At 34.5% G+C, this 22,484-nt stretch overlaps 1 protein-coding gene across 1 annotated transcript in view; it reads left to right on the forward strand.

The window, feature by feature from the left end:
* Positions 1-22,484, forward strand: part of NCAM2 (neural cell adhesion molecule 2) — a 338,699-nt gene that overhangs the window by 279,022 nt on the left and 37,193 nt on the right. Inside the window, exons 13-15 of the mRNA XM_030021121.2 lie at positions 8,172-8,291; positions 10,203-10,324; positions 18,542-18,722. Coding sequence (XP_029876981.1) covers positions 8,172-8,291; positions 10,203-10,324; positions 18,542-18,722 — 423 coding nt within the window. The remainder of the gene's footprint in view (positions 1-8,171; positions 8,292-10,202; positions 10,325-18,541; positions 18,723-22,484) is intronic.

Consider the following 22,484-nt stretch of genomic DNA (forward strand, 5'->3'; position numbering starts at 1 on the left):
AGCTATGCAGCCTTGGCTGGATGTGTTGGCCTGCTGCATGCATCTGTTCCTATGCAAGCCTTTCAGGCTGACCAGAAAGACCCTTTCACCCTTGCCCCAAAGGGCTACAGTTATCTTTTATCTAATTGAGGTTTCTATTGGGCATCTTCTTGGCGCCTGCATGGGTGAACATCGATGAATAGGGTTAGCCAGAGGAGACTCTGCAGTCTCTGATGCTGCAGCTATTTTTCCTTCAGTTGAATTACAGAACTAGGATTTGGGCTTGTGAGTTTTAACTACAAGAGTGTGATCTATTCTTCTAAGGACTAAGCCAAACTTCACAAGTCTCCAGGAGATTCATTTCCATAATTTTGATTGACTTCAATTAATGCTTCTAAATTTTAGGATAGCAAAAGATTAGCCATCAATGAATGTTGTTTAATTTATCATCGAATAAATTTCAACACTTCAGAACATCCACAATCCTATGCACAAAAAAAATCTGAAAATAGTATTTCTTAGAAGCTGGTTCTAAAATAGTTATTTATTTAATAAGCAAAATGAAGGTCTAATAAGTACTTGGAGGAGACCTGATATTTTAAAGGTTAGGTTATTCAAAGAGCATTTGGTTTTGAAATGCATTTAAACTGTGTGGTTTTAAAGCTCAGTATGTATTTCCATTTTAGCCTATTGAATTGTGTAAAGAATTGGTTAAGTATGCCTTTGTTTAGCTTAACAAGTTCTTCTTACAGGCAGTATCAACTGTTTCAAGCACTCTCTTTCCCAAACTTTAAATATAGTGCTACCTAGGAAGTTTTTAATTGTCCATTCTTTCTTTCTCCTCTCCTTTTCCCCTTCCTTTCCCTTCTCTCTCCTCCCTTTCCTATTTCTTCCCCTCCATTTTCCTTCCCTTTAAGATATACAAGTACTTTTAATGGAAGTTAACTGCATTTTTAAAGATCTGGTATTAAGCAGTTGGCTGTGGTCATCATAAAGGTAGTATAGGAAATTTTAAAACTAAAACTTGGAAAAAGGGATAGGAAAGGGAGGTTTTTTGGTTGGGGTTTTTTTTGTGTTTTGGGTTTTTTGTGTGGTTTTTTGGTTTTGGTTTTTTTTTTCCAAAAAAAGATATAATCCCAATACTCAGTAAAGCTTTGAGTATCTGTGTATTTTAATGTGTGTTATTACAGTTGAGGGAAAGAAGCACATCTTGTTAGCATGATAAAAAACGTGTTGGCTTTGATCTCTGCCGCAAAAAATACAATTTTGTAATATACTTCTTACTAAAAACTAAACCAACACCTAATGTGTTTGTGTATGTACATTTAAATAGAATGTAATCAAAATAGCAACATAAGACATTTATAAAAGAACAATACAGAAACAATTGAATAAAAGCAGTATTGTGTCAAACCTGAAGAAAGGGAAGCTGGCTTGTGGAGCAAAGTGTTGGGTTTTATAATAATATGACAAAATCAAAGGAATTACAGAGAAAAGAAAATTAGGAAAATTCGCCTACATCAGTTTTAGTGCTGATATGAAAAATCAGGAAAGTTAGGACAAAAAAGTATTATTTTATGGATAGTCAGTATATCCATTACACACTCTTATAAATTCTCATTTTATACTCTTAGAAGGTTTCTATATGGAAAAGAAGAATAAGTTGGGCTTAATAGTGATACCTCATGTGTTCACTGATACAATGATCCATCTCAGTAAATTGTTTTTGTTCCAGGAATGTTTCTTCTAGGATTTTTTTTTTTCCTAAACTGTTTGCTATGCTCTGATTTAGATTAAATACAATTTGAATCAAGGGTGCTTTTTAAATAAATAAACTAGAAAATGAACTTCTAAAGAAAACCTATTTATTGTTACATCCTAAGTATGTTAAAAGACAAAACCCATCTTCCAGAGTCATGACTATTCAATACATTACAAAGGATGTCAATCCCTAAATTTGCTCTTTTCTAAGGGTTTTGGATTACACATTTGCTTGTCCTATTTTCATTAATTTATAGCACTGTACATTTTGTGAGTATAATTGTCCCATAGATTACTTAATCTTTTCTTATTAGTTTTATTTCAATAAAAATAGGTATCAGAGAGAATCCTCTGAAGGACTCTAGGGTGGGGATGCTACTTCAAGTTCCAGTTGTATATTGACATCTCAGAATCCTACCCAATAAAAATAAAAATTAAATATATGGGGAAAAGTAGCTTAACAGGGTAATTGTGGTTTGGGGGCCGTACACAAAATATTAAAGCAATTTTTTCAAAGTGCATTTTTTATATCAACTACTGAAAAGTATTTTATAAGGCAATTTTTCATGTTAGTGAACATTATATTAATTATACCTGATCTACCACACTATATATCTTTATTCACAGGTAATTGTTTATATTCACAGTTAATTAAGCCACTACAAGTTTTATTCAAAAATAATGCAATAATTATACATTATAGTGCAAAGAATGACGGAAATTCCTGACAGAGCCTTTCTCCCTGATTTTTAAAATGGTTGTGTTTGTTTCTGTATATAAATTTTTGGGAATGACTTAAGCCTTGATATTGTCTCCATATGTATTAATGAAAGTTATGCCCATGATTTCACTGGCAGTAGGATTCGCTACCATTATGTTTTTTTCATATAATGTGGAACTTGAAATATTTTCATTACCAAAGTTCATTTATTTGTGTTAGTTGAATTCTAACATTTATAGCCAGGTGCTTGAATCAGTATTTATGAAAGTAATTGTTATTTGGGCAAGGCAGACAGATGGAACTGAGACAGCGTGGCTGTTTCTGCACATGAATAAACATTTTGCCTACTGTGTAGCAAAATCCTTTTTTATTTTTTTCCTGTGTTTCTCCTCCATGGCAATTTCTAACTTCATTTTGTCAACTCTTCTGTGAGCTAACTCTGTAAGGCTCAGCTAGAAAAAGAGTTTTTATACTCTTCCTCCTACTGTGCAAACACATAGATTAAACAAAACAGTGTTGCTCATCCCAGGCAGACAGAGGTTTTGGGAGAAGTTCCTCAGATTGTGTGACATCTACAAAAGTCTAAGACATTTGTACAGAACCGTAATGCTATACTACCATAGGTCCCTCACAGCTCTGCTCACATGTCCTACTACCATAGGTTCCTCATTGCTCTCTTCCTGTATCTTTTTCTTCTGTCCATAAAAGAACATGAGTCAGCATCGCAAAGCAAAACCTGTTTAAGCTTCATAAAAATGCTATTCATTTTTTCCTCTGAAAGAGATTCAATTATTTCCAGGGGGGCTCAGTTTTTCCTTGAGAGTAGTAAAATAATGAGTAAAAGGTGCAGCAAAATGCTGCTAAATCAAAACACTCCACTTATTAACCTGCACTGTATTTAATCTGCATTCAGTCTGCATAGTAATAGAGATTCAGACTAAATGGAAAGAAGTAGGAAAAAAACCCATGCTAAAATTTGTAATGCTTGTTTGACAGAAATTTCACACTGCTGCCACTATCTCAAATACATATGAGTGAAGAGGATATTTCAGCAATGATATGTCTCAGCTACTTTGTTTCAAAGTAAATTTATATCCTACTTTAGTTAGATCTGACAAACTCAAGGGATTGAATTTGGAACTGGAAGAACATTGTTCTATGCAACAGATAGCTCTCCAACGACAACAATGTATTGATGTGATATTTCTGTTAATTAACCTCATATAAGATTTACCTTGAGATTAATGTAGCATAACTGTACTATTAGTTCCCCTAACCTTCCTTGCTTTGGTGATGGTTTATGTAATATATCACAGTCCTTAGAAGATTTCTGAGGTAGATTTCTTTTGGTGAAAGGACAATTTAATATGCCAGACATTTCCCCTCTCATTCTACTGTAATAAGGTAATATAAACAACCTACCCTGGAACCAGAAAAGCAGCTGGGGATTTTTGTTTTGTTTTTACTGACACAGATTTATGGTACAATTTATTTCACAGCAAATCTTGTGTCAGATGTTGTTTTCCTATGGTTCATCTTGACAGCAGTTAAAATTCTGCAATAATAAATTCAACTTTTCTAGCTGAAATTCTTATGGTCTGTATTTGAAATGGTATGAAGTTCTGCATTTTTGTCTATCTATCTAACATATAACTTTTGTGGGTTTTCTTCTGTACTGTGTTCATCCTTTAATGTTTTAGATTTGCTTGAAAATCAGAAGAATATGTAAGATAAAAACTAAGGACTTTATTTTTAATGTTGCTTAAACTTTAGGTTTCTTGCCACAGAATAGGTTAAGCTGAATTTTGCTATTAAGTAAGGTTTAATTTTTTTCAGGTTTTGTGTTTCTTTTTAAATTCTGGTTTACAAAATTAAAAAAACCCAACAATGTTCCTTGCATACCCTTTCAAAAAAGTATTTATAATTTTGTTTTAAACTCTCTATACAGTATGTTAAACCAAAACCAAAATAACTGGTAACTTGTATCATGATCTCCTCTTCCAAGGGTGCCATGTGACTTGCAGCCTCCCTGTTTATCTTCTAAGTGGAAAACACTAAGGTCTGAGCTGGTGTGCATCGTGTTAATTGAGCCCAGCAATACCTGCAGAGTTCACACGAGAATCTTCTATCTTTTCCTCTTTGGAGTAGTTCTTCAAAGTCTACTCCTCAATGTAAACATTCACCATGTAAATAATTCCAGCAAAATTGATTAGTCTGCAAAATTGAATTCTTCAGATAAAGCATGCAGATACTGTGATTAGGAAGATAGTATAAAAACAGAAGCAGACAGGTAGGACAGGTAGAAAAAGACTGAAAAAATTCAAATCATATTCTGAAAGAAAAAAAGGAATTTCATTTCAGCATATTTGGGACTTGATACATGCCAATGAATATATCAATGGCATAATTCACACATATGGTATGCAGTGGACCAATTTTTTCACATTCATATACTGAAAGTCCTATATTTCTTTCAGAATATTATTTGAAATTTTATAGCTAATCACATCAGTGATCATTGAAAACTGTAATCAAAATATTCATTGTGGCCAGGGCTATGAGCTATGGACTCCTGCGTGTTGGTTTTGGCTGGGATAGAGTTAATTTTCTTCATAGTAGCTGGTATGGGGCTATGTTTGGATTTGTGCTGGAAACAGTGTTGATAACCCAGGGATGTTTTTGTTATTGCTGAGCAGTGCTTACACAGAGTCAAGGCCTTTTCTGCTTCTCACCCCACCCCACCAGGGAGTAGACTGGGGGTGCACAAGAAGCTGGGAGGAGACACAGCTGGGACAGCTGACCCACACTCACCAAAGGGATATTCCAGACCATACAATGTCATGCTTAGCATATAAAGCTGGGGGAAGAGGGAATGGGGGGATGTTCAGAGTGATGGCGTTTGTCTTCCCAAGTAACCATTACATGTGATGGAGCCCTGCTTTCCTGGATATGGCTGAACACCTGCCTGCTGATGGGAAGTGGTGAATGAATTCTTTGGTTTGTTTTGCTTGTGTCCGCGGCTTTTGCTTTACCTATTAAACTGTCTTTATCTCAACTCATGAGTTTTCTCACTTTGACCCTTTTAATTCTCTCCACCATCCCAAAGCAGGGGGAGTGAGCGAGCGGCTGGGTGGTGCTTAGTTGCCAGCTGGGGTTAAACCACGACACCTGTAAGAAAAGTTTTGTTTGTATACGGAAAGATGAATAAACTGGTTTTATACTTAAATAACAGATATGTACCTTAAAAAAAAATTAACTAGTTTATTAAGTATTTTCTTTCATCTTCAACATATTTAAAAAATGTAAAACACTTAGCAAGCAGTGAAAGTTTCACTACTCTTAGATTATTCTTAAGCCCTGCACTTTTGTGGCATACTGTGGGACAGTTCCTTAATCTTACTTAATTATTCTAAATATTCTTTTACAACTGCAGTATTTAAGGTATTCTGATCAAGAATGGTTCTTTTCTTTGTTTTCCAGGAAGACATAGTTATAATTTTTCTCTTGTGTATAAAATATATCCACATCATACCACCACTGATACCAAGTGGTTCCAGTTTTTGAGGACATATTATGTGATCAGATTTAGTTGGGTTAATTCCATAAATGTATTTGTAAGAGTCATTGTATCTAGGCATATAGTGCTCTGCAGGGGACTCTGAAGTAGATACTGATTCTTTAAATACTGCATATATTAGTAATTTTATTCATTTAGATAGGTCCCAGGAGTCACTCAAGCGTTTATAGAATCAGATCCTTAGGTTTTATGTAGTTAACACATTCGTGTTTTATAAAGTGTAGACTCCTAGTCGTGCTTTTATGTTGTTTAAATTTTAAAAACATTTACAGTAACACTAATTTTTAGTATACCCTAAGGTTTATTTTCAGTGAAATTATTCAGCCTTGGAGAGTAATCATGGCTGTCAAACACTGCTACTGCTTGCTTTAGATTTTAAATTTCATCTTACCATAACTGAATGTTATTTATCATAATCCTTCTCTTCTCCAAATTCTATTCTTATTCTCATGATGGTACTTTATTTTTTCCTGACATGGTTATACTTTATAGTTTGATATTTGTAAATCTCATGAAAATGATAAAGCTAAAATATGCTGGAAGACACACGATTCTACTGTTTTGTTTACAAGAAAAGTTACCATGTTTCAATTGCAAATTCATGCAAAGTACTCACAATAGAGTGTGAAATGTAAAAGTTACTGGTTTTCCAAAATTCATTAAATCCCTTTAGCTCCACACGTAATGGGACCTCTGTCTGCTGCAGAAACTAAAGAAATAGAAATTCTAATAAATCTGGGCTCCGAAGAGTAACAGAGTACTGACAAATAATTATACTTTCAGTAATACATAACTTGAAAAGCAAGCCTAAAGCAGCTATTAAAATACTCCTCTATAATGAAAAAAACTAGACTCCCTAGAGATTGAGAAAGAGACTACTGGCTGCTTCTCAAGACATTACAATTCTATATCCTCTTGTAAGATAATACAGCCCCTGTTTCTCTGGGCAAGACAAATACTGATGTGCTTGAAGTAAAGTTCATCCAATTTATGTCCATTCCCCAGTATGAATCTGACATCTGGAGAGCTCAGCACAGAGCTTGCAAACAGCGAGCAGGCAATTGCTGTAGGGACAATAAAAGGAAGCTTTCTTGTAAAGGCGGGGTAATGGTCCAAGAACTCTGTGTGGATCGAAGTTTCCAAGTGTGTATTCAACATTGATATTCGTAATATACAGTACTATGGTAATATATAATACTGCATTCCCATAAAGGATCCTGGAATCCAACATCCTTTTCCTGGATTTTGTGTCTAGATTTGATGCCGTACATTACAACAACAATATTCTTAGTGCTGTAAAATATTCTTTTTGGCAAGCTCTTTCACCTGTTTTGTGCTTCTGATGGCATCTCCAGGTAGAATCATAGAGATAGGTTTTGGCTGTGTGAAAGATTGCTGCCAGAGATTCAGTCTTGATTTCTGAAAGCATGTCCTAAGTTCAAACCCATTTGCTTCCCAAATAATTTTTTTTTTGTTGTTATTACTTAATATGCATTTCCATACACCTCCTCTTAAATATGTGCAAACATGCCTAATTCACCTTCAGGTCCTTAGGATAACTAAGAACTCTTCCTTTGATCATCATAGCCATCTGTCATTTTAGGTCTTGAATACATTGTTGAACTGGCAGAGCATAGCACCAGTAATTCATCACTAATGTGCACGTAGCTGCATCTAGGAGTGTAGACCAAGGATGGTTGATACTGCTCTCCATGAGGGAAAAATGGAAGTTATGAACTGTATGAAGGTGGCTTGAACATGCATCAGATGCCCATTGCCAGCTAAGAGAAAGGAAACTTCCATTTTTTTTTTTCCAGATTCATGTCTCCTGTTGTCACAATCCAAACATAAAGTATCAATTGCCATCAAGGTTGCCTATGGCTTCTGTAACACTGACATTAAATTCCTTCAGAAGCATAACTTGCTCAGTCACAACAATGAATTTATGCAGGTGAAAAAAAAGGGACTATTAGCACTCAACAAGAAAGCTAAGTTTGGAACCACACAACTATTAGAAAATGGGACTCGTAAGTTTCAAGTGAAGCAAACACATTATGAAATTGCCTGACTTTTTTTTTAAATGTATTGCTTCATCAAATTTTGTTCCCATATTTTTTCTTTCCTTTCCTTTAGCAACGGTTATTCTCAGCAATTTGGAACCAAATACAACATATGAAATCAAAGTAGCTGCTGTAAATGGAAAAGGGCAAGGAGAGTATAGCAAAATTGAGATCTTTCAGACCTTACCTGTCCGTGAGTAATACTTGTGCTATTAAATGAAAATGTAAATGATTATTAGAATATGTTATCTCCAGATCAGCTAATAATTTAAAGTATGATTCACTGTGGATAATATGTTTTATATTTATACACTACTTCCCAGTGTATAACGTCAGTCTTTACATTGTTTATCAGAAATCATGTTTTGTTCCTCTTATTCCCCTCCACCAAGTAGTATGAATGAACTTACTTAAATTGGAGAATTTATCCCATTATCTATATTTTTGAGACTTAGACAAATCTTTGCTTTATATTCGAGAGCACAAACAATGAAAGAGATTAAGGACTTTTTCTCATTTACACTCAGGGTATTAGACATCTGTGAGAAATGAACTGGACCTTTCTAGAGACATTTCTTTAGCAAACTATGCTGCCACAAGTTGTGCAATTATTAAGCCTCAGACAGAAATCTTAAGCTATGGAAAAATCATGAGAATAAATGGTTTTAACTACAATTACATGCAAATGATAAATGCTACAAAGCTAATTCTATATTTGTAGTAACTTTTATAGGCAAGAAATTCTGATTTAAATATTAAGGGCTCATGACAGATATTTTTCTCAAATTACTTTTCAATAGAAAAATAATAAACAAACTAAATACAAAGGGAGAAATAAAATAACTACCAGATGGCACTGTATAGTACTTAAACAGATATACCAAAATACATCAGCAACTATTACTAGACTAGTCTCTCATAAATCTGTTGCAACTGAACTGTTGTCTGAGTAGAGCGTTACTCAATATAGTTAGCAATACTGGCCCTAATGGGATGAACAATAAACGTCACACAACTACAAAGAACGCAAAATATTTCTGTGTTACTATATTATGTTCTTATTGATACATTTCTTCTGTCCAAAACCAGTAACTTGGCAGCTTTCAAATATCTTTTTGATTAAAGCATATGCATATTCTAAATATATTGAACAACAGATAAAATAATTTGCTATTATTCATGTGGAACATTATACCTGATAGAAAACTGATAGAAACTGATAGAAATTATATATATGTTACCTGACAGAAAGCTAGGCAAATTCTATGTTGAGATCTAAGTCAATTTGTCTTTACTTTGATAAGGGATAAAAACAAATATTACAAATATGTCTAAAGGAACTGTATCTCTCTGGTTGAATGCAAATTTACACATATTTTGAAGGTAAGACACTTCAGTATGGCAACACATGTTCATTTAGGATCTGATTTAAAACTATAATAGGCATTGTGTATGGAAATGATAATTAGTCTGAATTTCAATTAGCAAAGTGGCTTAAACTGGCTATTAACGCTTGAATTGTATGTTTAAGATCATTTGTATCCTTTCATTACAGAGAAAATTGTTTTTGCTTTTGGAAATGTTATTCTTTACATCTCTTCTTAATATAGACTACTCTAAAAGTATCTAATTTTTCCTTGGCACATTTATTGAAGAGTTAATTTACCTAATGTCTGTATTACAATTTAGATCTCAACATGGGACTAAAGCTCATGCTTAATGTTAAGGATGCTTTCCTGTAAGGTAGTGTTACTCTTAAACTTCAGTGTGAGTAGCAGCTTACCAGCTTTGCTGAATTGATGGCTAAATAATTTCTGAAGTAAATTACATCTGAAAGTGTCAAAACTTGGAAGGTCTCAAAGAAACAAATACTTCTTTCATACTGCACATAATTTTGTTTCCTTGTGTGAGATAATTAATCTACGTTAGAACATACTTTAAGCAAAATATTTAACACACTTCTTAAGGATGTTCTGCAGTGCTTGGAAGGTTCATGTTGCTTTTAAAGATTTTGATTAATAATATTGTGGACAAGTTCCCAGCTGTAATTTAAGACTTATTTTATTGCTGAATTATTAATAGCTACTGTTTTTAATTTGTTTAGGCGAGCCAAGCCCCCCTTCAATTCATGGACAACCAGGAAGTGGCAAGAGTTTTAAAATTAGCATAACTAAACAAGATGATGGAGGTGCCCCCATTTTGGAATATATTGTCAAATACAGAAGTGTAAGTATTTCAGTTAATCAAAATAGGTGGGTTTTGCTTACCAATATCTGCTTTTAATGTGAAGAAGACTGTTGATATGATTTGAAATGTAATAAAATGGTTTGCATACTACAAAAAGAAAAGAAGATACAGTATAGTATGTTTTCTTTTTTGACTAGGTTGCTAATATCAGATTATAAAATAAATTAAAAAAAAAAAGCATCTGTATTGATAGATATCATCCTAGAGATAGAAAGCTATATTCTAGTGGTCCATATTCATTTTAATGACAGTAATTATCTGATCATGTTTCCTATTTTCTATCTTCCTAGATTCCAAGGATCAACTTACAAAAGCCAAATAATTGACAAATTGTTAGGACTTTCATGAGTTTCAGTGTACATATCAGTTCTTTAACAGCCATTGTGCAGAGTTTATTTGCCTTCTGTCGCCTACAGTCTGATTTGGTGTTCTCTCATCAAATCTGGCAAGTTTAGAAAACAGGCTTTTCTGCAATCTGTAATTTATTTTTCTAAAACAAAAAAAAACAAAAACCAAACCAACAACAAAATGTGGATTTTTTTTAATTATTAAAGTAGCTAAAATATCTTTCCTTTCCTGATATACTATGTTTAGAAATGATTGGGTTGAAGAAGTAACTATAGATCTGGCAAAAGCAATGAATTTAATTAAAAAGTGTGTATTTTGTAATAACTTCTTTGTGTTCTTTTAGGAAGACTATACAACTTTTATCTGACTAGACCCAGTAAAAATACATTTTACAGAGTGTAACAGCAGATTTACATGTCTGTTTAAAGAGTCTAAAAGAGATTGAGAATGTAACATCAGATATTTAGACATGTTAAACAGAAGGTAGTGAGGACTGTATTTAACAGAAATGAGCAATCTTTGAGAAATTAAATGCAGAACCTGTTTTAGTGTTCCCAAAAAAGAAAAGCCAGTTCCTTATTTTGTAATAGTTTTTGTCACATTTCCTGATGTTTCCTATAGTGTAACTTTTTTATGATAGTTCTGGGATTATGGAAGTGCTAAACCTGGCATGTAAAATGATTTTCCTAAGCTAAGTATAACCAAAGAAGATTGGTAGGTCCAAATCAATTGAGAAAAATTTGCTAGAGCTTTTAAGAATAGCCTGAGGGAATAACCAGCAGTTATTCTGATATCACTGATCCCTAAATCTTAATTGACCTTCTTAAATGACTTTCAGTCTAGTGAGTACAGTTGGCATAAAAGAAAAGTAATTGTAGAGGAGAGAGAGGCTAGTAAAATATGCAACACAAGATACAATGCAGTTTTGTGGGATTGAGCTTCCTAGTTAGTATACAATGCCTCTAGGTATTTATAATTGACAAGATAAGAAAATAAACTGTTTGGATATAATATATGCAAGCAGTATATGGAATTTCATCTGTTTCTGTGATTTAAGTAAGCTAAATGATTTTGGATCTATCCTGAATCTTTTTCGAAACCTGATTTTGATTTAGTGTTTTGACTAAGGTACAATATTATAGTACAAAAGACCACTTCTCATGTGTATTGTTGAAGGATAAATGTACAGTTTAAGCAGTAACTGGAAACTTAATAGGTTACTGAAGAAGATAGCTTTTACTTGGACCTCAAATCCATATCTCCTTCAGCTTCCAATTGAAAAAGCAATTTGACTAAATTAAAGGCCTTCCTACAACAAAAAACTACAATATATTTTTGGTGTTTTAATCAGAATGAATGGATGCTATTTAAAGTTCTTAATTATCTGTTTACTGCTTCTCTTCTATCTTCCCCATTGGTCATATTTAATTAGCTTTCCTAGAACTCTTGCCAGCCTCATTAGTAGCACCTGGACCAATGTATTTGCTTGCATGTTTAAAGAGCATATTAGATAACAAGCTATACATCAGTGGCTTTTTCTTCAGCTTCATCAACTTATGTCTTATTAAGAGTCAGTTCCCTCATATTTAAGTTTTATACAGTTGAGTTTTTTGGGTTTTTTTTCACTGGGAGAAGGACAGCCTTTAAGATATTATAACAATATTATAGCTTGGTTTAGGGCAATTGGTAAGTTTTATTTTTCTGGAAATCACGTGTTTCATTCTGTCAAATATTGCTTTCCTAACATCAGTTTATTCATATTATGGGCAGGACTTACTAACTATAAGGAAATAATAAGAAGCTTCACATTTTGTTCTGTATTCCAGAGAAGTAGGTACTGTGCAATTTTTATGAGTAGCAGCCTCAAATTGATTTATGCTGTTGCACGAAGGAAGTCAAGACAGTCTTACAAAGCTTCACTGATGGAATCTGAAGCTGATAGCATACATTGATTTCAAAGTTACCTTAGGAAAGAATAGGAGGAGAGAGAGAAAGACAAGGGAAAACTGTTCCCCGGTAGCCAGCTGGGAAGAGTAGTGATGGGGATTCCCTAGACAAGTGTCCTGTCTGATGCGGGAGGTGACCGCCCAACCACATTTCTCATAGTAACTGTGTAATTTTAATGGGGACCAACTCAAGCTCCCCTTCGGCTGTTCCTGCTTATGGTGCTATTAAAGTTGATTGGGGCACACGTGATGAGGTGCTGGTATTGCACAATGGATGTTAAGCTTTATGTATGTGGAAATGTGTACTGAATTTGTAAATGGCTGTTTTCTACTGTGTTATTTACCAAGTACTATAGTAATAGACTAAAAGCTAGAGGAGAGGGTTGAAGACATTGTGCAGACTAAGGGGAAGGTGAGTTGATAAGGAGGGCCAGGAGGAGGGAGCACTTGGGATACGGGAGAAAGACTGCCACAGCAGCTCAGGGCAAGTGGGTGACCAGGCACAGACCTGCAAGAGAAAGGCAGGCTACAAAGCAGCCTTAACCCAGGTTAAGTTTAGCTCCGGAAACAGCATGCAAACAATGTGTGATCACCATACAGGAATAAACACTTACACATGACTCACATAGTCACAAACAAAAGTTTGTGCTTACCTCTCAAGTGCATTTTGACTATGATGGATATTTTGTAGCTGCACATGTTGCCCATTGTTCTCTGTAACTATGTATCACTATTATCTTGAAGAGATTTGTTCCCAGCCTTCAGTTAAGATTTTGGTATCGTATCCTGAATTACGTCATAATACTTAAAAGCAAGTATTGAAATAGGCTTCTTAGTGATTGGAAAACAGAATTCTGTTTCTATACTTTCGGGTCACAGAATGCCAACAGTAAGCTAGAAAAAAAAAGGGGGGCAGGGGGGTGTTTTTGTTTTTCCCTGGCAAGCCAAGTTTCAGTAAAAATTTAAAATTAGAATGAAATAATTAAAATATCCATCTTTTACAGTTATAAACTTTTAGATAGCAGAAAGAAAAATTAATTAAAATCCTGTTTTGAAAAACAATAACAGTATTTATTTTTTACTTTTACATCCACAATGATGTTTGGAGGAAATGTGAGAGGAGCAATTAGTTTTGCAGGCCAGAAAGTTGTTAACCATGTTGACCTGTGACAGTGTTAATATTAATGCTCTGAATTTTGGCATTGACAAGTGTTTGATTGATAGGTTATGTGCTTCACTCTTGTTTTACTATGTTGATGGAGGGCTGTGTTCATTTTGTTCCTTTATGATATGTTCTATAACAAAACTCTGTAAATATGAATCATTTAAAAAGAGATACTTTCTCATTTACTCCCACTCTGAGATACCTACCATGAAACAGTTAAATGTTTTTGCATCTCTAAGTTCCACTTTACCAGCCAGATCCTTGGACTTCCTATGCATTTTAACACTATGTACGTTATCAGCCATTTTGTGTTTTGTTCAGTATTTGTCCTGTATTACCCAGACCTACAAAGCACCATCCTAATGTAATGAATTCTTGTGAAGTCATTGCTTTAAACTATCAGGTTGTCTTCATGAGGATTTCTTGATATTTTTTTCCTGCAAGCTTTCAAGAGAGTGTGGCATCTCCTGGCCTTTTTTTATCACAGGGACCACCATAATAACAAGTCAGTTTGAGTTGAACTTTCAACACAACAATTTAGGGAGGGTGGAGATTAAAGGAAAGGGATAAAGGGGGTTAATCACTTTTCCTCACTTTTTATGAGCTCCCAGAGAAAGTGATCTTGGGTACAATGTAAAATGACCATTAAAGAGAGAGATGTTATTTTCTAGACTAGTAAATAGTTAGGTGCCTAAACAGTGGATTGGCTTTACTTCCACTGTTGTCAGATGTGCCCTCAGTTTTGAGAAGCAGCCAATTCATAGTAGACTGGAGTTTCACACTGCTTTGTTTACACTTTTTTTTTTTTCAGGGTATTTAGGTTCTTAGGTTACTCACAGCTGTCTTACATATCTAGCTCTTAGACACTTCTGAGATTTGGCTGGTGCTATTTTTAAAGCCAATACACATGCAATTAAGAAATAATAGTATTTTTTTTTAGTGTCATTAGTCTGTGGCATTGTGGTTTCAGCTGAAATAAAGTTAATTGTCTTCCTAGTAGCTGGTATAGTGTTATGTTTTGGATTCAGTATGAGAAGAATGTTGATAACACACTGATGGTTTCAGTTGTTGCTAAGTAGCGTTCATACTAAGTCAAGGATTTTTCAGCCTCTCCTGCCCAGCCAACAAGAAGGCTGGAGGGGCACAAGAAGTTGGGAGGGGACACAGCCAGGACAGCTGATCCAAACTGGCCAAAGGAATATTCCATACCATATGACGTCATGCCGAGTTTATAAACTGGGGGGAGTTGGCCTCGGGGGGATCGCTTGGGAACTGACTGGGCATCGGTCAGCAAGTGGTGAGCAATTACATTGTGCATCACTTGTTTTGTATATTCCAATCCTTTTATTTTTATTATTCTCATTTTATTATTGTTGTTATTATTATCATTCTTAGTTTCTTCCTTTCTGTTCTATTAAACTGTTGTTATCTCAGCCCATGAGTTTTACCTTTTTCCCTCTGATTCTCTCCCCCATCCCACTGCGGGGGAGGGGGTGGGGGGGAAGTGAGTAAGCAGCTGCACAGTGCTTAGTTGCTTGCTGCGGTTAAACCACGACAGTTTGTTTCAGCCAAAGACTTATACTGGGAAGAGGACAATATGAATCTAAGGCTTAAGAGTAATGGAAGTGGGCAGCAAGATCCCCAGAAACTGCCAGTCATTGGTTAGTCTCACAGCATCAGTGACTTTCTCCAAAGGAGTATTTCCACATTATATGAAACAAAACGAAAGGCAAATAAAGGAACAGTTTAATCTCTGAGGTTGCAGATCTGATTGCAGTTTCTGAAAATGTGCATTTGTTGGTGGATATTAATGATACAACTGCTAATAGTAACTGATTATTGAAGACATTTGTATTGACTCACCCCTCAAATTAGATGGTAGTTTGTGATTTAGAAGTTTATTTCATTTGTTGTAGAACACTGTGTGTATGTAGAGCTTTCTATAAATTTTAAGCAGTATTAATAATAGAACAGCCTAATAAAGTATGAAGTGTTCTTTTGTAGTTCTGTTTATTGCTCCTTAAGCTCCCAATTAAAGGGTCTTAGCATAAACGAGGAGATTTGTAGGAAGATTTAACTGACAAACTCTTGTTTTGGCTCTCTTTTCATTTCTACACTAATAGTAAAATAAATCTGGACACATTACTGAGCTCTACTTTGTAAAAAGTACTTGAAAATGCATGTGAAATATCAACTCTAATAAAGGATATTGCAGTTCTTTTCTTTTTTTTTCTTTAAGATGCCAAAAGCAGACTGTATTCTGGAAGACTTAATCTGTTTATCTTTAGAAGAAGACAGCTTGCTTTCCAGATACTTTCTTTATTCTTCTTCCTCCTAACTTGTGTTTGTCACTCTTCATAAAACATTTTGTTGCCTTTGAGCTCAGGGCTTGGACTTTGTTTCATTTATCTCAATCCACCCAGTTGGCTTCCCTTTCAGCTAAACTTAGGGTGTCACTTCTCTGGCATAGCATGCAGGTAACCTGTTACGTTTCAGCTCTTTCATTATTCTTCACCTGACCAAACTGTGGTACAACTGCCTTTTCACTTATTCTTGTGTCTGCAGAAGAGCAACCTCATATAGAAATCTGTATAGTTTTCCTTCCAAATCTTAAGCTCATTCTATTCATCACATAATTCTACAGTTTGTTTTCAAAATATAGTCATATATCTGTTTGCAATGCTGTCTTTTCCACCTGCAGGAACCGTATTAGCCTGAATTTTTATTTTTCAATTCAGTAAATTTTTTCTTCTTCTGTGATTCTGAATGTCTTTGGAATTCCCCAGTATATTCACACAGTTGTATGTGCACACACCACATTCATGTATGGATCTTCTGATTTCTCTTATGTTGATATTCTTTGGAATTGAGGTGTATTATTTTTTTTCTTCTGACTTCTCCAAAACCTCACCAATTTAAACAGCCATTAAAATATGGTGCTACATAACATTGCTATTCCTAATATTACTAAGGAGTATTTGCATATGCATATTGCAATCAGTATTAATGCCTTTTATTTTAGTAGTGTTATACAAAAATATATTTTGTAGAAGTAGTTTGATATAGTGATAATATAAGTGGATTCACTCAGTAGAATGTAAATATGGGTGGATTCAGAGTGGCATATCAGATGATTGCAACAGAAATTATCCACAAGGATATGGGAAAATATCCTTGACAGAAAATACCAGTTTCACTGTGTGATGAGTAAACTACTTTTACTCCAATGTATTTAGGTTCTTTCATGATTTGTAATGTGACTACCATTCTGATGTTTTTCATTGGTCTACTGCTGCAGCAAGTAGGCACTTTTACCCTGCTGCAAATGTTCCTGCAAAGATGTTTTACTGTATTTTAATTGTTCCCAGGACTATAATGTGTCAGTACCAATGCCAGTGCTGAAGAAGCAAGAAAGAGTTTAACAAAAGGTGAAGTCAGTATGGAAAACCCATCACACTCAGCACTGATAGAGAATAAGTTATTGCAGCTGTGCACATAAGGGAGTTTAGTCTGTCACTCTATTTTCTGAAGACTCAGGGGGCGCAAAACAGGCATAAGGAACATGACTGGGCCCTGAACTGTCTAATTTAGCTGCTATTTTCTTTGACACTTTTATCAGTCAAGAGCAAGATGCTTCAGCAAAGAGCCTAAATATAAGCTGCTGAGAAGTATGGTAGTCTGCAGAAAAAAAGTTATACTTCCCTGTATTTGAAGGGTTTTTTTTCCCCAGAAAGTTTATATCCACTGACTGGGTCTCTGTTGCTGTATGGGTTGGATGGCTAGGATTTGGCTCTCAGCATAATTTTTGCCACTTTATTGTACCTCAGTGTTTAGTAAGAATAGGACTGCATGGCTTCTTACTGACTGTTACTGATAATCCTTTGAACAAGATGGCTTTTGTGTTTGACAATATATATTGTTTTATCCTTTTAGCTATTAGTTATTTTGTAATTCTCATTTCTATAAAGAATAATTAAATATATTATGCACTAAAAGGAGTGATTGCAAAGGTAAGCATTCCAATTTTATGAAATGCCAGAATTAAGATTGCAGCTGAAGTCCTCATTTGTTCCCTTTGTATATGTGTCTTAGATAATTGTCTGAATTGTGAGAACCCTTTTTTTCTCTAGAACGCCATCTTAATGATTTACTTGTATCCTCTCACCAGTGTAGACATAGGACTGCATACTTTCTCAATGGTGTTTATATTGTTGCATACAACCTGGTTTGCAAATTGTTACTGTAGTAGCACATATAGCTACAGTTTGTGTATATTTTCATTATATAACTAATGTATGATATAAGTACAGCTTGCATTCATGAACAATTCAAGTATGGGTTTAATGGCAAGTTTCTTTAAAAGAACACTGTTCAAAATGTAATTGGAACATCTTTATAAAATATACCTTTTACAGAATTTATTCTTAGCAGCATTTGTAAATAATTATCCTGCTGTTCCCCAAGATAAACATCAGTATTTGAGCAAAGTATAAATTGAAGCCAAAAGGTTAAAAGGGATTGCCTACAAAATCCCTAAATCCACATTGTGGAAACATGATTAGAAGTGGTCAAAATTACAAAATGCCTGAGTACTCAGAACTCCAAAATTAGATTATTTGAATGTTCATAACCTCTGTAAATGAAACTCCATGGTTTCTGTGCATCATGTAGACTCATAGTTTAGACAAATAATACAAGAGATTCTGAGAATTTAAACTAATATTTGCATCTTTACAGAAAGACAAGGAAGACCAGTGGCTAGAGAAAAAAGTACAGGGTAGTAGAGACCACATCATCTTAGAGCATCTTCAGTGGACTATGGGTTATGAAGTACAAATTACAGCTGCCAACAGACTGGGTTATTCTGAACCAACATTATATGAATTCAGCATGCCACCAAAGCCTAACATTATTACAGGTAAGTTGATTTTAGAGTGTTTTCTTTCTATGAATTGTTTACTACTCTTAGTACACTGATGTGTGTAGTTGAACATAAGGTAATAGAAGTCGTCTTTAACTGACAAAGCCCAAGGCCCCATACTCTATTATCAGCAAAGACTTGATTCAAAACCCTTAAATGGGACCCCATTTCCTACTTTTCCCTTAGTAATAAAGTCATTTGTAAGTACAGAACAAGTATTGAATCTTCAACCCAGATGATGACAGTTAACAATAAATACAGTATTTAAGATACACCTCCTATACATTTTTAAATTGCCTTGTACTGCCTATTTGTCTGTTGTAAGCACCTTAGATGTTAGAATTCTTGATTTCAGTCCCATCTCTACCTATGCTTCAAGATACACATGTAATAAAGGTATTTATTTTAGTGTCTGATGAGGTTAAGACTTCAAATAGTCTTGTTTAGATACCGACTTACTGATTCACCCTAACATGGTGAGCATACAGCCTTGTATTAGGCCTATTTACAAGCTTTGAAATCTATAGAAATGTCGTTCATATTTTTAAGTGTGTAAACAGGAAGGTCTGGAATTTTTTTAAGGAAAACTGCATAATAGTTAAGAGTGAGTGTGTTCCACTAACTAATTTATCAAGTTTTAATGCTTCGTAATGTAAAGTTATATTTTGGTGCAACAATGCAAAATTATTTCATTCAGAATAAACCCAAAATATGGTAATTTCTGATGTATTATGGGTTATTTTAATTTTTATAAAGCAAATGTTATGAAGAAAAGATTTCAAACTTATCTAAATTATGAGCTGATAACTTTAATAATAAATTCCAAATTAGATCAGTGTCATCATTACCATTTTAAAATCAGGTGCTAAATCATCTAACATAGTATTTTCTGTATGCCATATATTAAACTATCAGAGTATTAGGATCAGATTAAAATCTTGCCAAATAAACATAATGGCCAATATATTAAAAGGTAAACCATATCAATACCTGTGTTTTAATCTGAGCATCTGACTAGCATTGATCTTAGTAAAGTGGCAATGAGTTTGAATGGGTCATAGACTACTGTGTCATCAGAAAAGTTTGAAATAACTGACTTGAAATTTTGTTTCTGTCTATTGCAAGTTTTCCTCAGATATATTCTCAGGGAAATTATCTCAAGATCTCTGCAACATTTTTTAATATTCCATAGCAATTTGTTGATATCAAAAGCTTTGTTACTTGCATTTATAGAAAGGAACAGGCATTTGTAATTCATTAATAGGTTCAGATCCAGTTTGAGTACAAATATTTGGTTTATGCACTTGAATTGGAGTAGTGAGAGTTGATTTGCATTTTGATTGAAATTCAGGGCCTCAATAGGCCATGTGTACTTGTTTTTAAACACATAAGGCTTTGTGATTGCCATCACTCAGAAATAAAATTTCACTACAGGATTGAAAAAGAAAAGGGAAAAAGAAATGTAGGAAAGCTTATTGTCCCAAGGAAGTAAAAATATTTATCAAGTAGAAAAATAATTAAAACCTTATTTAGGTAAATGGAAGGGATAAGACATTTTTCAATTTTGTATGTTTGAAACACAAATCTTACTGCGGAGGCACAGGACAACACACACAGACCAATGTGGTCAGGTGAAGCCCACTTTACTAGAGCATCAGACATCATTTTATACATTGATTACATCTGTACATGTGTTTAGCTATTTTACTATTGGTTACACACATTATTCACGCACTGTCCATGCGTCTAGTTACACTTAATGATTGGTATCTTAATGATATCAACACTGTACACGCGCATAAACATAAAACATAATTGGTTATACTAACTAAAACATACGCGACTTGCCTCAGTCTAATTGGTCAAGATAAACTGCCAAATTGAGGTTGTTTGTGCCAAGTTCTCTTTATCGTGGAATGTGCACCTGTGTTTTTCTAATTGGTATCTTTCTTATTTTTGTCTTCTTGTTTATTCTGTTCAAGGCCTTCTAAAGGCATCTGGAATGCTCTTGTGACCGTTAGCTAAATATGTTCCCACAACATCTTACTTGTTTTACAATGTAATCTAACTTTAACCTGTTATAATTATTTAAAGTATTCCATTTTATTGCCACAACTGCTGTAACTGAAACATGATATGCCTCCGTAAATGACAACATAGGTGGTCTCTAAACATTTAAGTAAAAAGCAGCTTAGTTAATTCAGTTTCAGAAGATAGATAGAATATTTTTCTCTGAACACAGTTTTATAGGTATTTGGGGGCTTTTTCCTTTCAGTGCTCTCCCATAACCATAACTCCATAAGTAGTTGTAAGAAGTCTGTTAAACTATTTAACATCAGATCTTCTTTATATGAATCATTATTGCAATTATGATTGTGGAACTAATTATTTTCCTTGACAACTGTTTTTGCAAAGCCTGAAAAGAGGTTTTCATCTGTATGTGCCCAAGTCTATGGCACTTCAGCTGAACAGAGTGTTTCTGTCTTCCTCTAAATGTAATTAAAAAACAAGATATCTGTAGATCCTATGTGTGCAATCTCATGGATATTACTTATCCCAAGAGAATTTTGGGATCCTCTAAGTATCATGGTGGTTAACTATACCTAACATACTATTCTGGTGAAAATGCATGCAAGCTAATGCAATTAATCAGAGAACTGGAGAGAGATGGAGGCAAGGATACATTTATTGTCCTTTGATAGGTGCCTACCAGGGAAATGGGAGTTGTCACAAGAAATAAAACTTTAGTTCTGATTGCTGCAGAAGGAGCTTGCTTATGCTTTCAAGAGCCATTGGATATAAGGCAGAAGTAGTAATCCCTGAGGGCAGGGACTGGAAGCCAAAACCCTACTTATGTGAAGATACAACTCCTATGGGCACTGAATCCACAACTTCTGCTTGCTAGGGAAGTGTAAGCAAGTACCAGCTCATGGCTGGCAGTCAAATTCTATAATAACACAATATGATGATCTTCCATTAGCAGTCTTAGGTCTAGGAAGGAGCTTGAGGCTGCAGATTGCTGTCTGGCATCAGTGAGGTGTATAAATGAGACAGACATTCCTTTAAAATTTCACATGGTTGGCCTCAGCAGCCTCCAACTCTAGATGGACTTGATTTTGTAATTCTGTTCCTAGGCCTGTAACATGGTCTCCATTCACTGAATCACTCAAATTTATTATTAGTTCTTCAGAATTTGTAATCCTTTTAATAAAAGTTTCCTGGTTTTCTGAAGGGTTTATCAATGGAACCTCACACTGACTTTGAAAAATACTCAGCAAACCAACTTCTTAAAACACTTTGCCTTAAACAAATGTATGTATAAATATATTCAAATATGTGTATACATACGTACATTACTGCATATTATATCTATGTATATATAATTTTACTTCTTACTTTTTTGAGTTATTTTTTGCAGTCAGCAATTCCATCTTTGTATTTCAGATTTTACTTAGGCGTATGAGCATGTATTTAAGAATCATGCTCTGAAGAAAGAGTGGCATAATCTTAAATGTAGTAATTTATATATTCCAAAATCTCACTAGGGATGTTAGCTGGCAGTACTTGCAGGCAGGTGCAATTCTAACATTGTTGTGCTTGCCTCTGAGTGAAGTCTTTATCAGATTTTAATTAGTCGTTTGCAATATTTTTGAAAATTTTGTTCTGGCTTCTCTATAGTGTTAAAGTGCTTCTAGTCCTGTGAGAAAAAAAGGGGATTCTCAAAGGAGTTGTGTGCCTTAGCTCTTAGCATTTTATCAG

Source organism: Aquila chrysaetos, chromosome 7 (assembly GCF_900496995.4).
Source record: "Aquila chrysaetos chrysaetos chromosome 7, bAquChr1.4, whole genome shotgun sequence".
In the NCBI taxonomy this organism is placed as follows: domain Eukaryota; kingdom Metazoa; phylum Chordata; class Aves; order Accipitriformes; family Accipitridae; genus Aquila; species Aquila chrysaetos.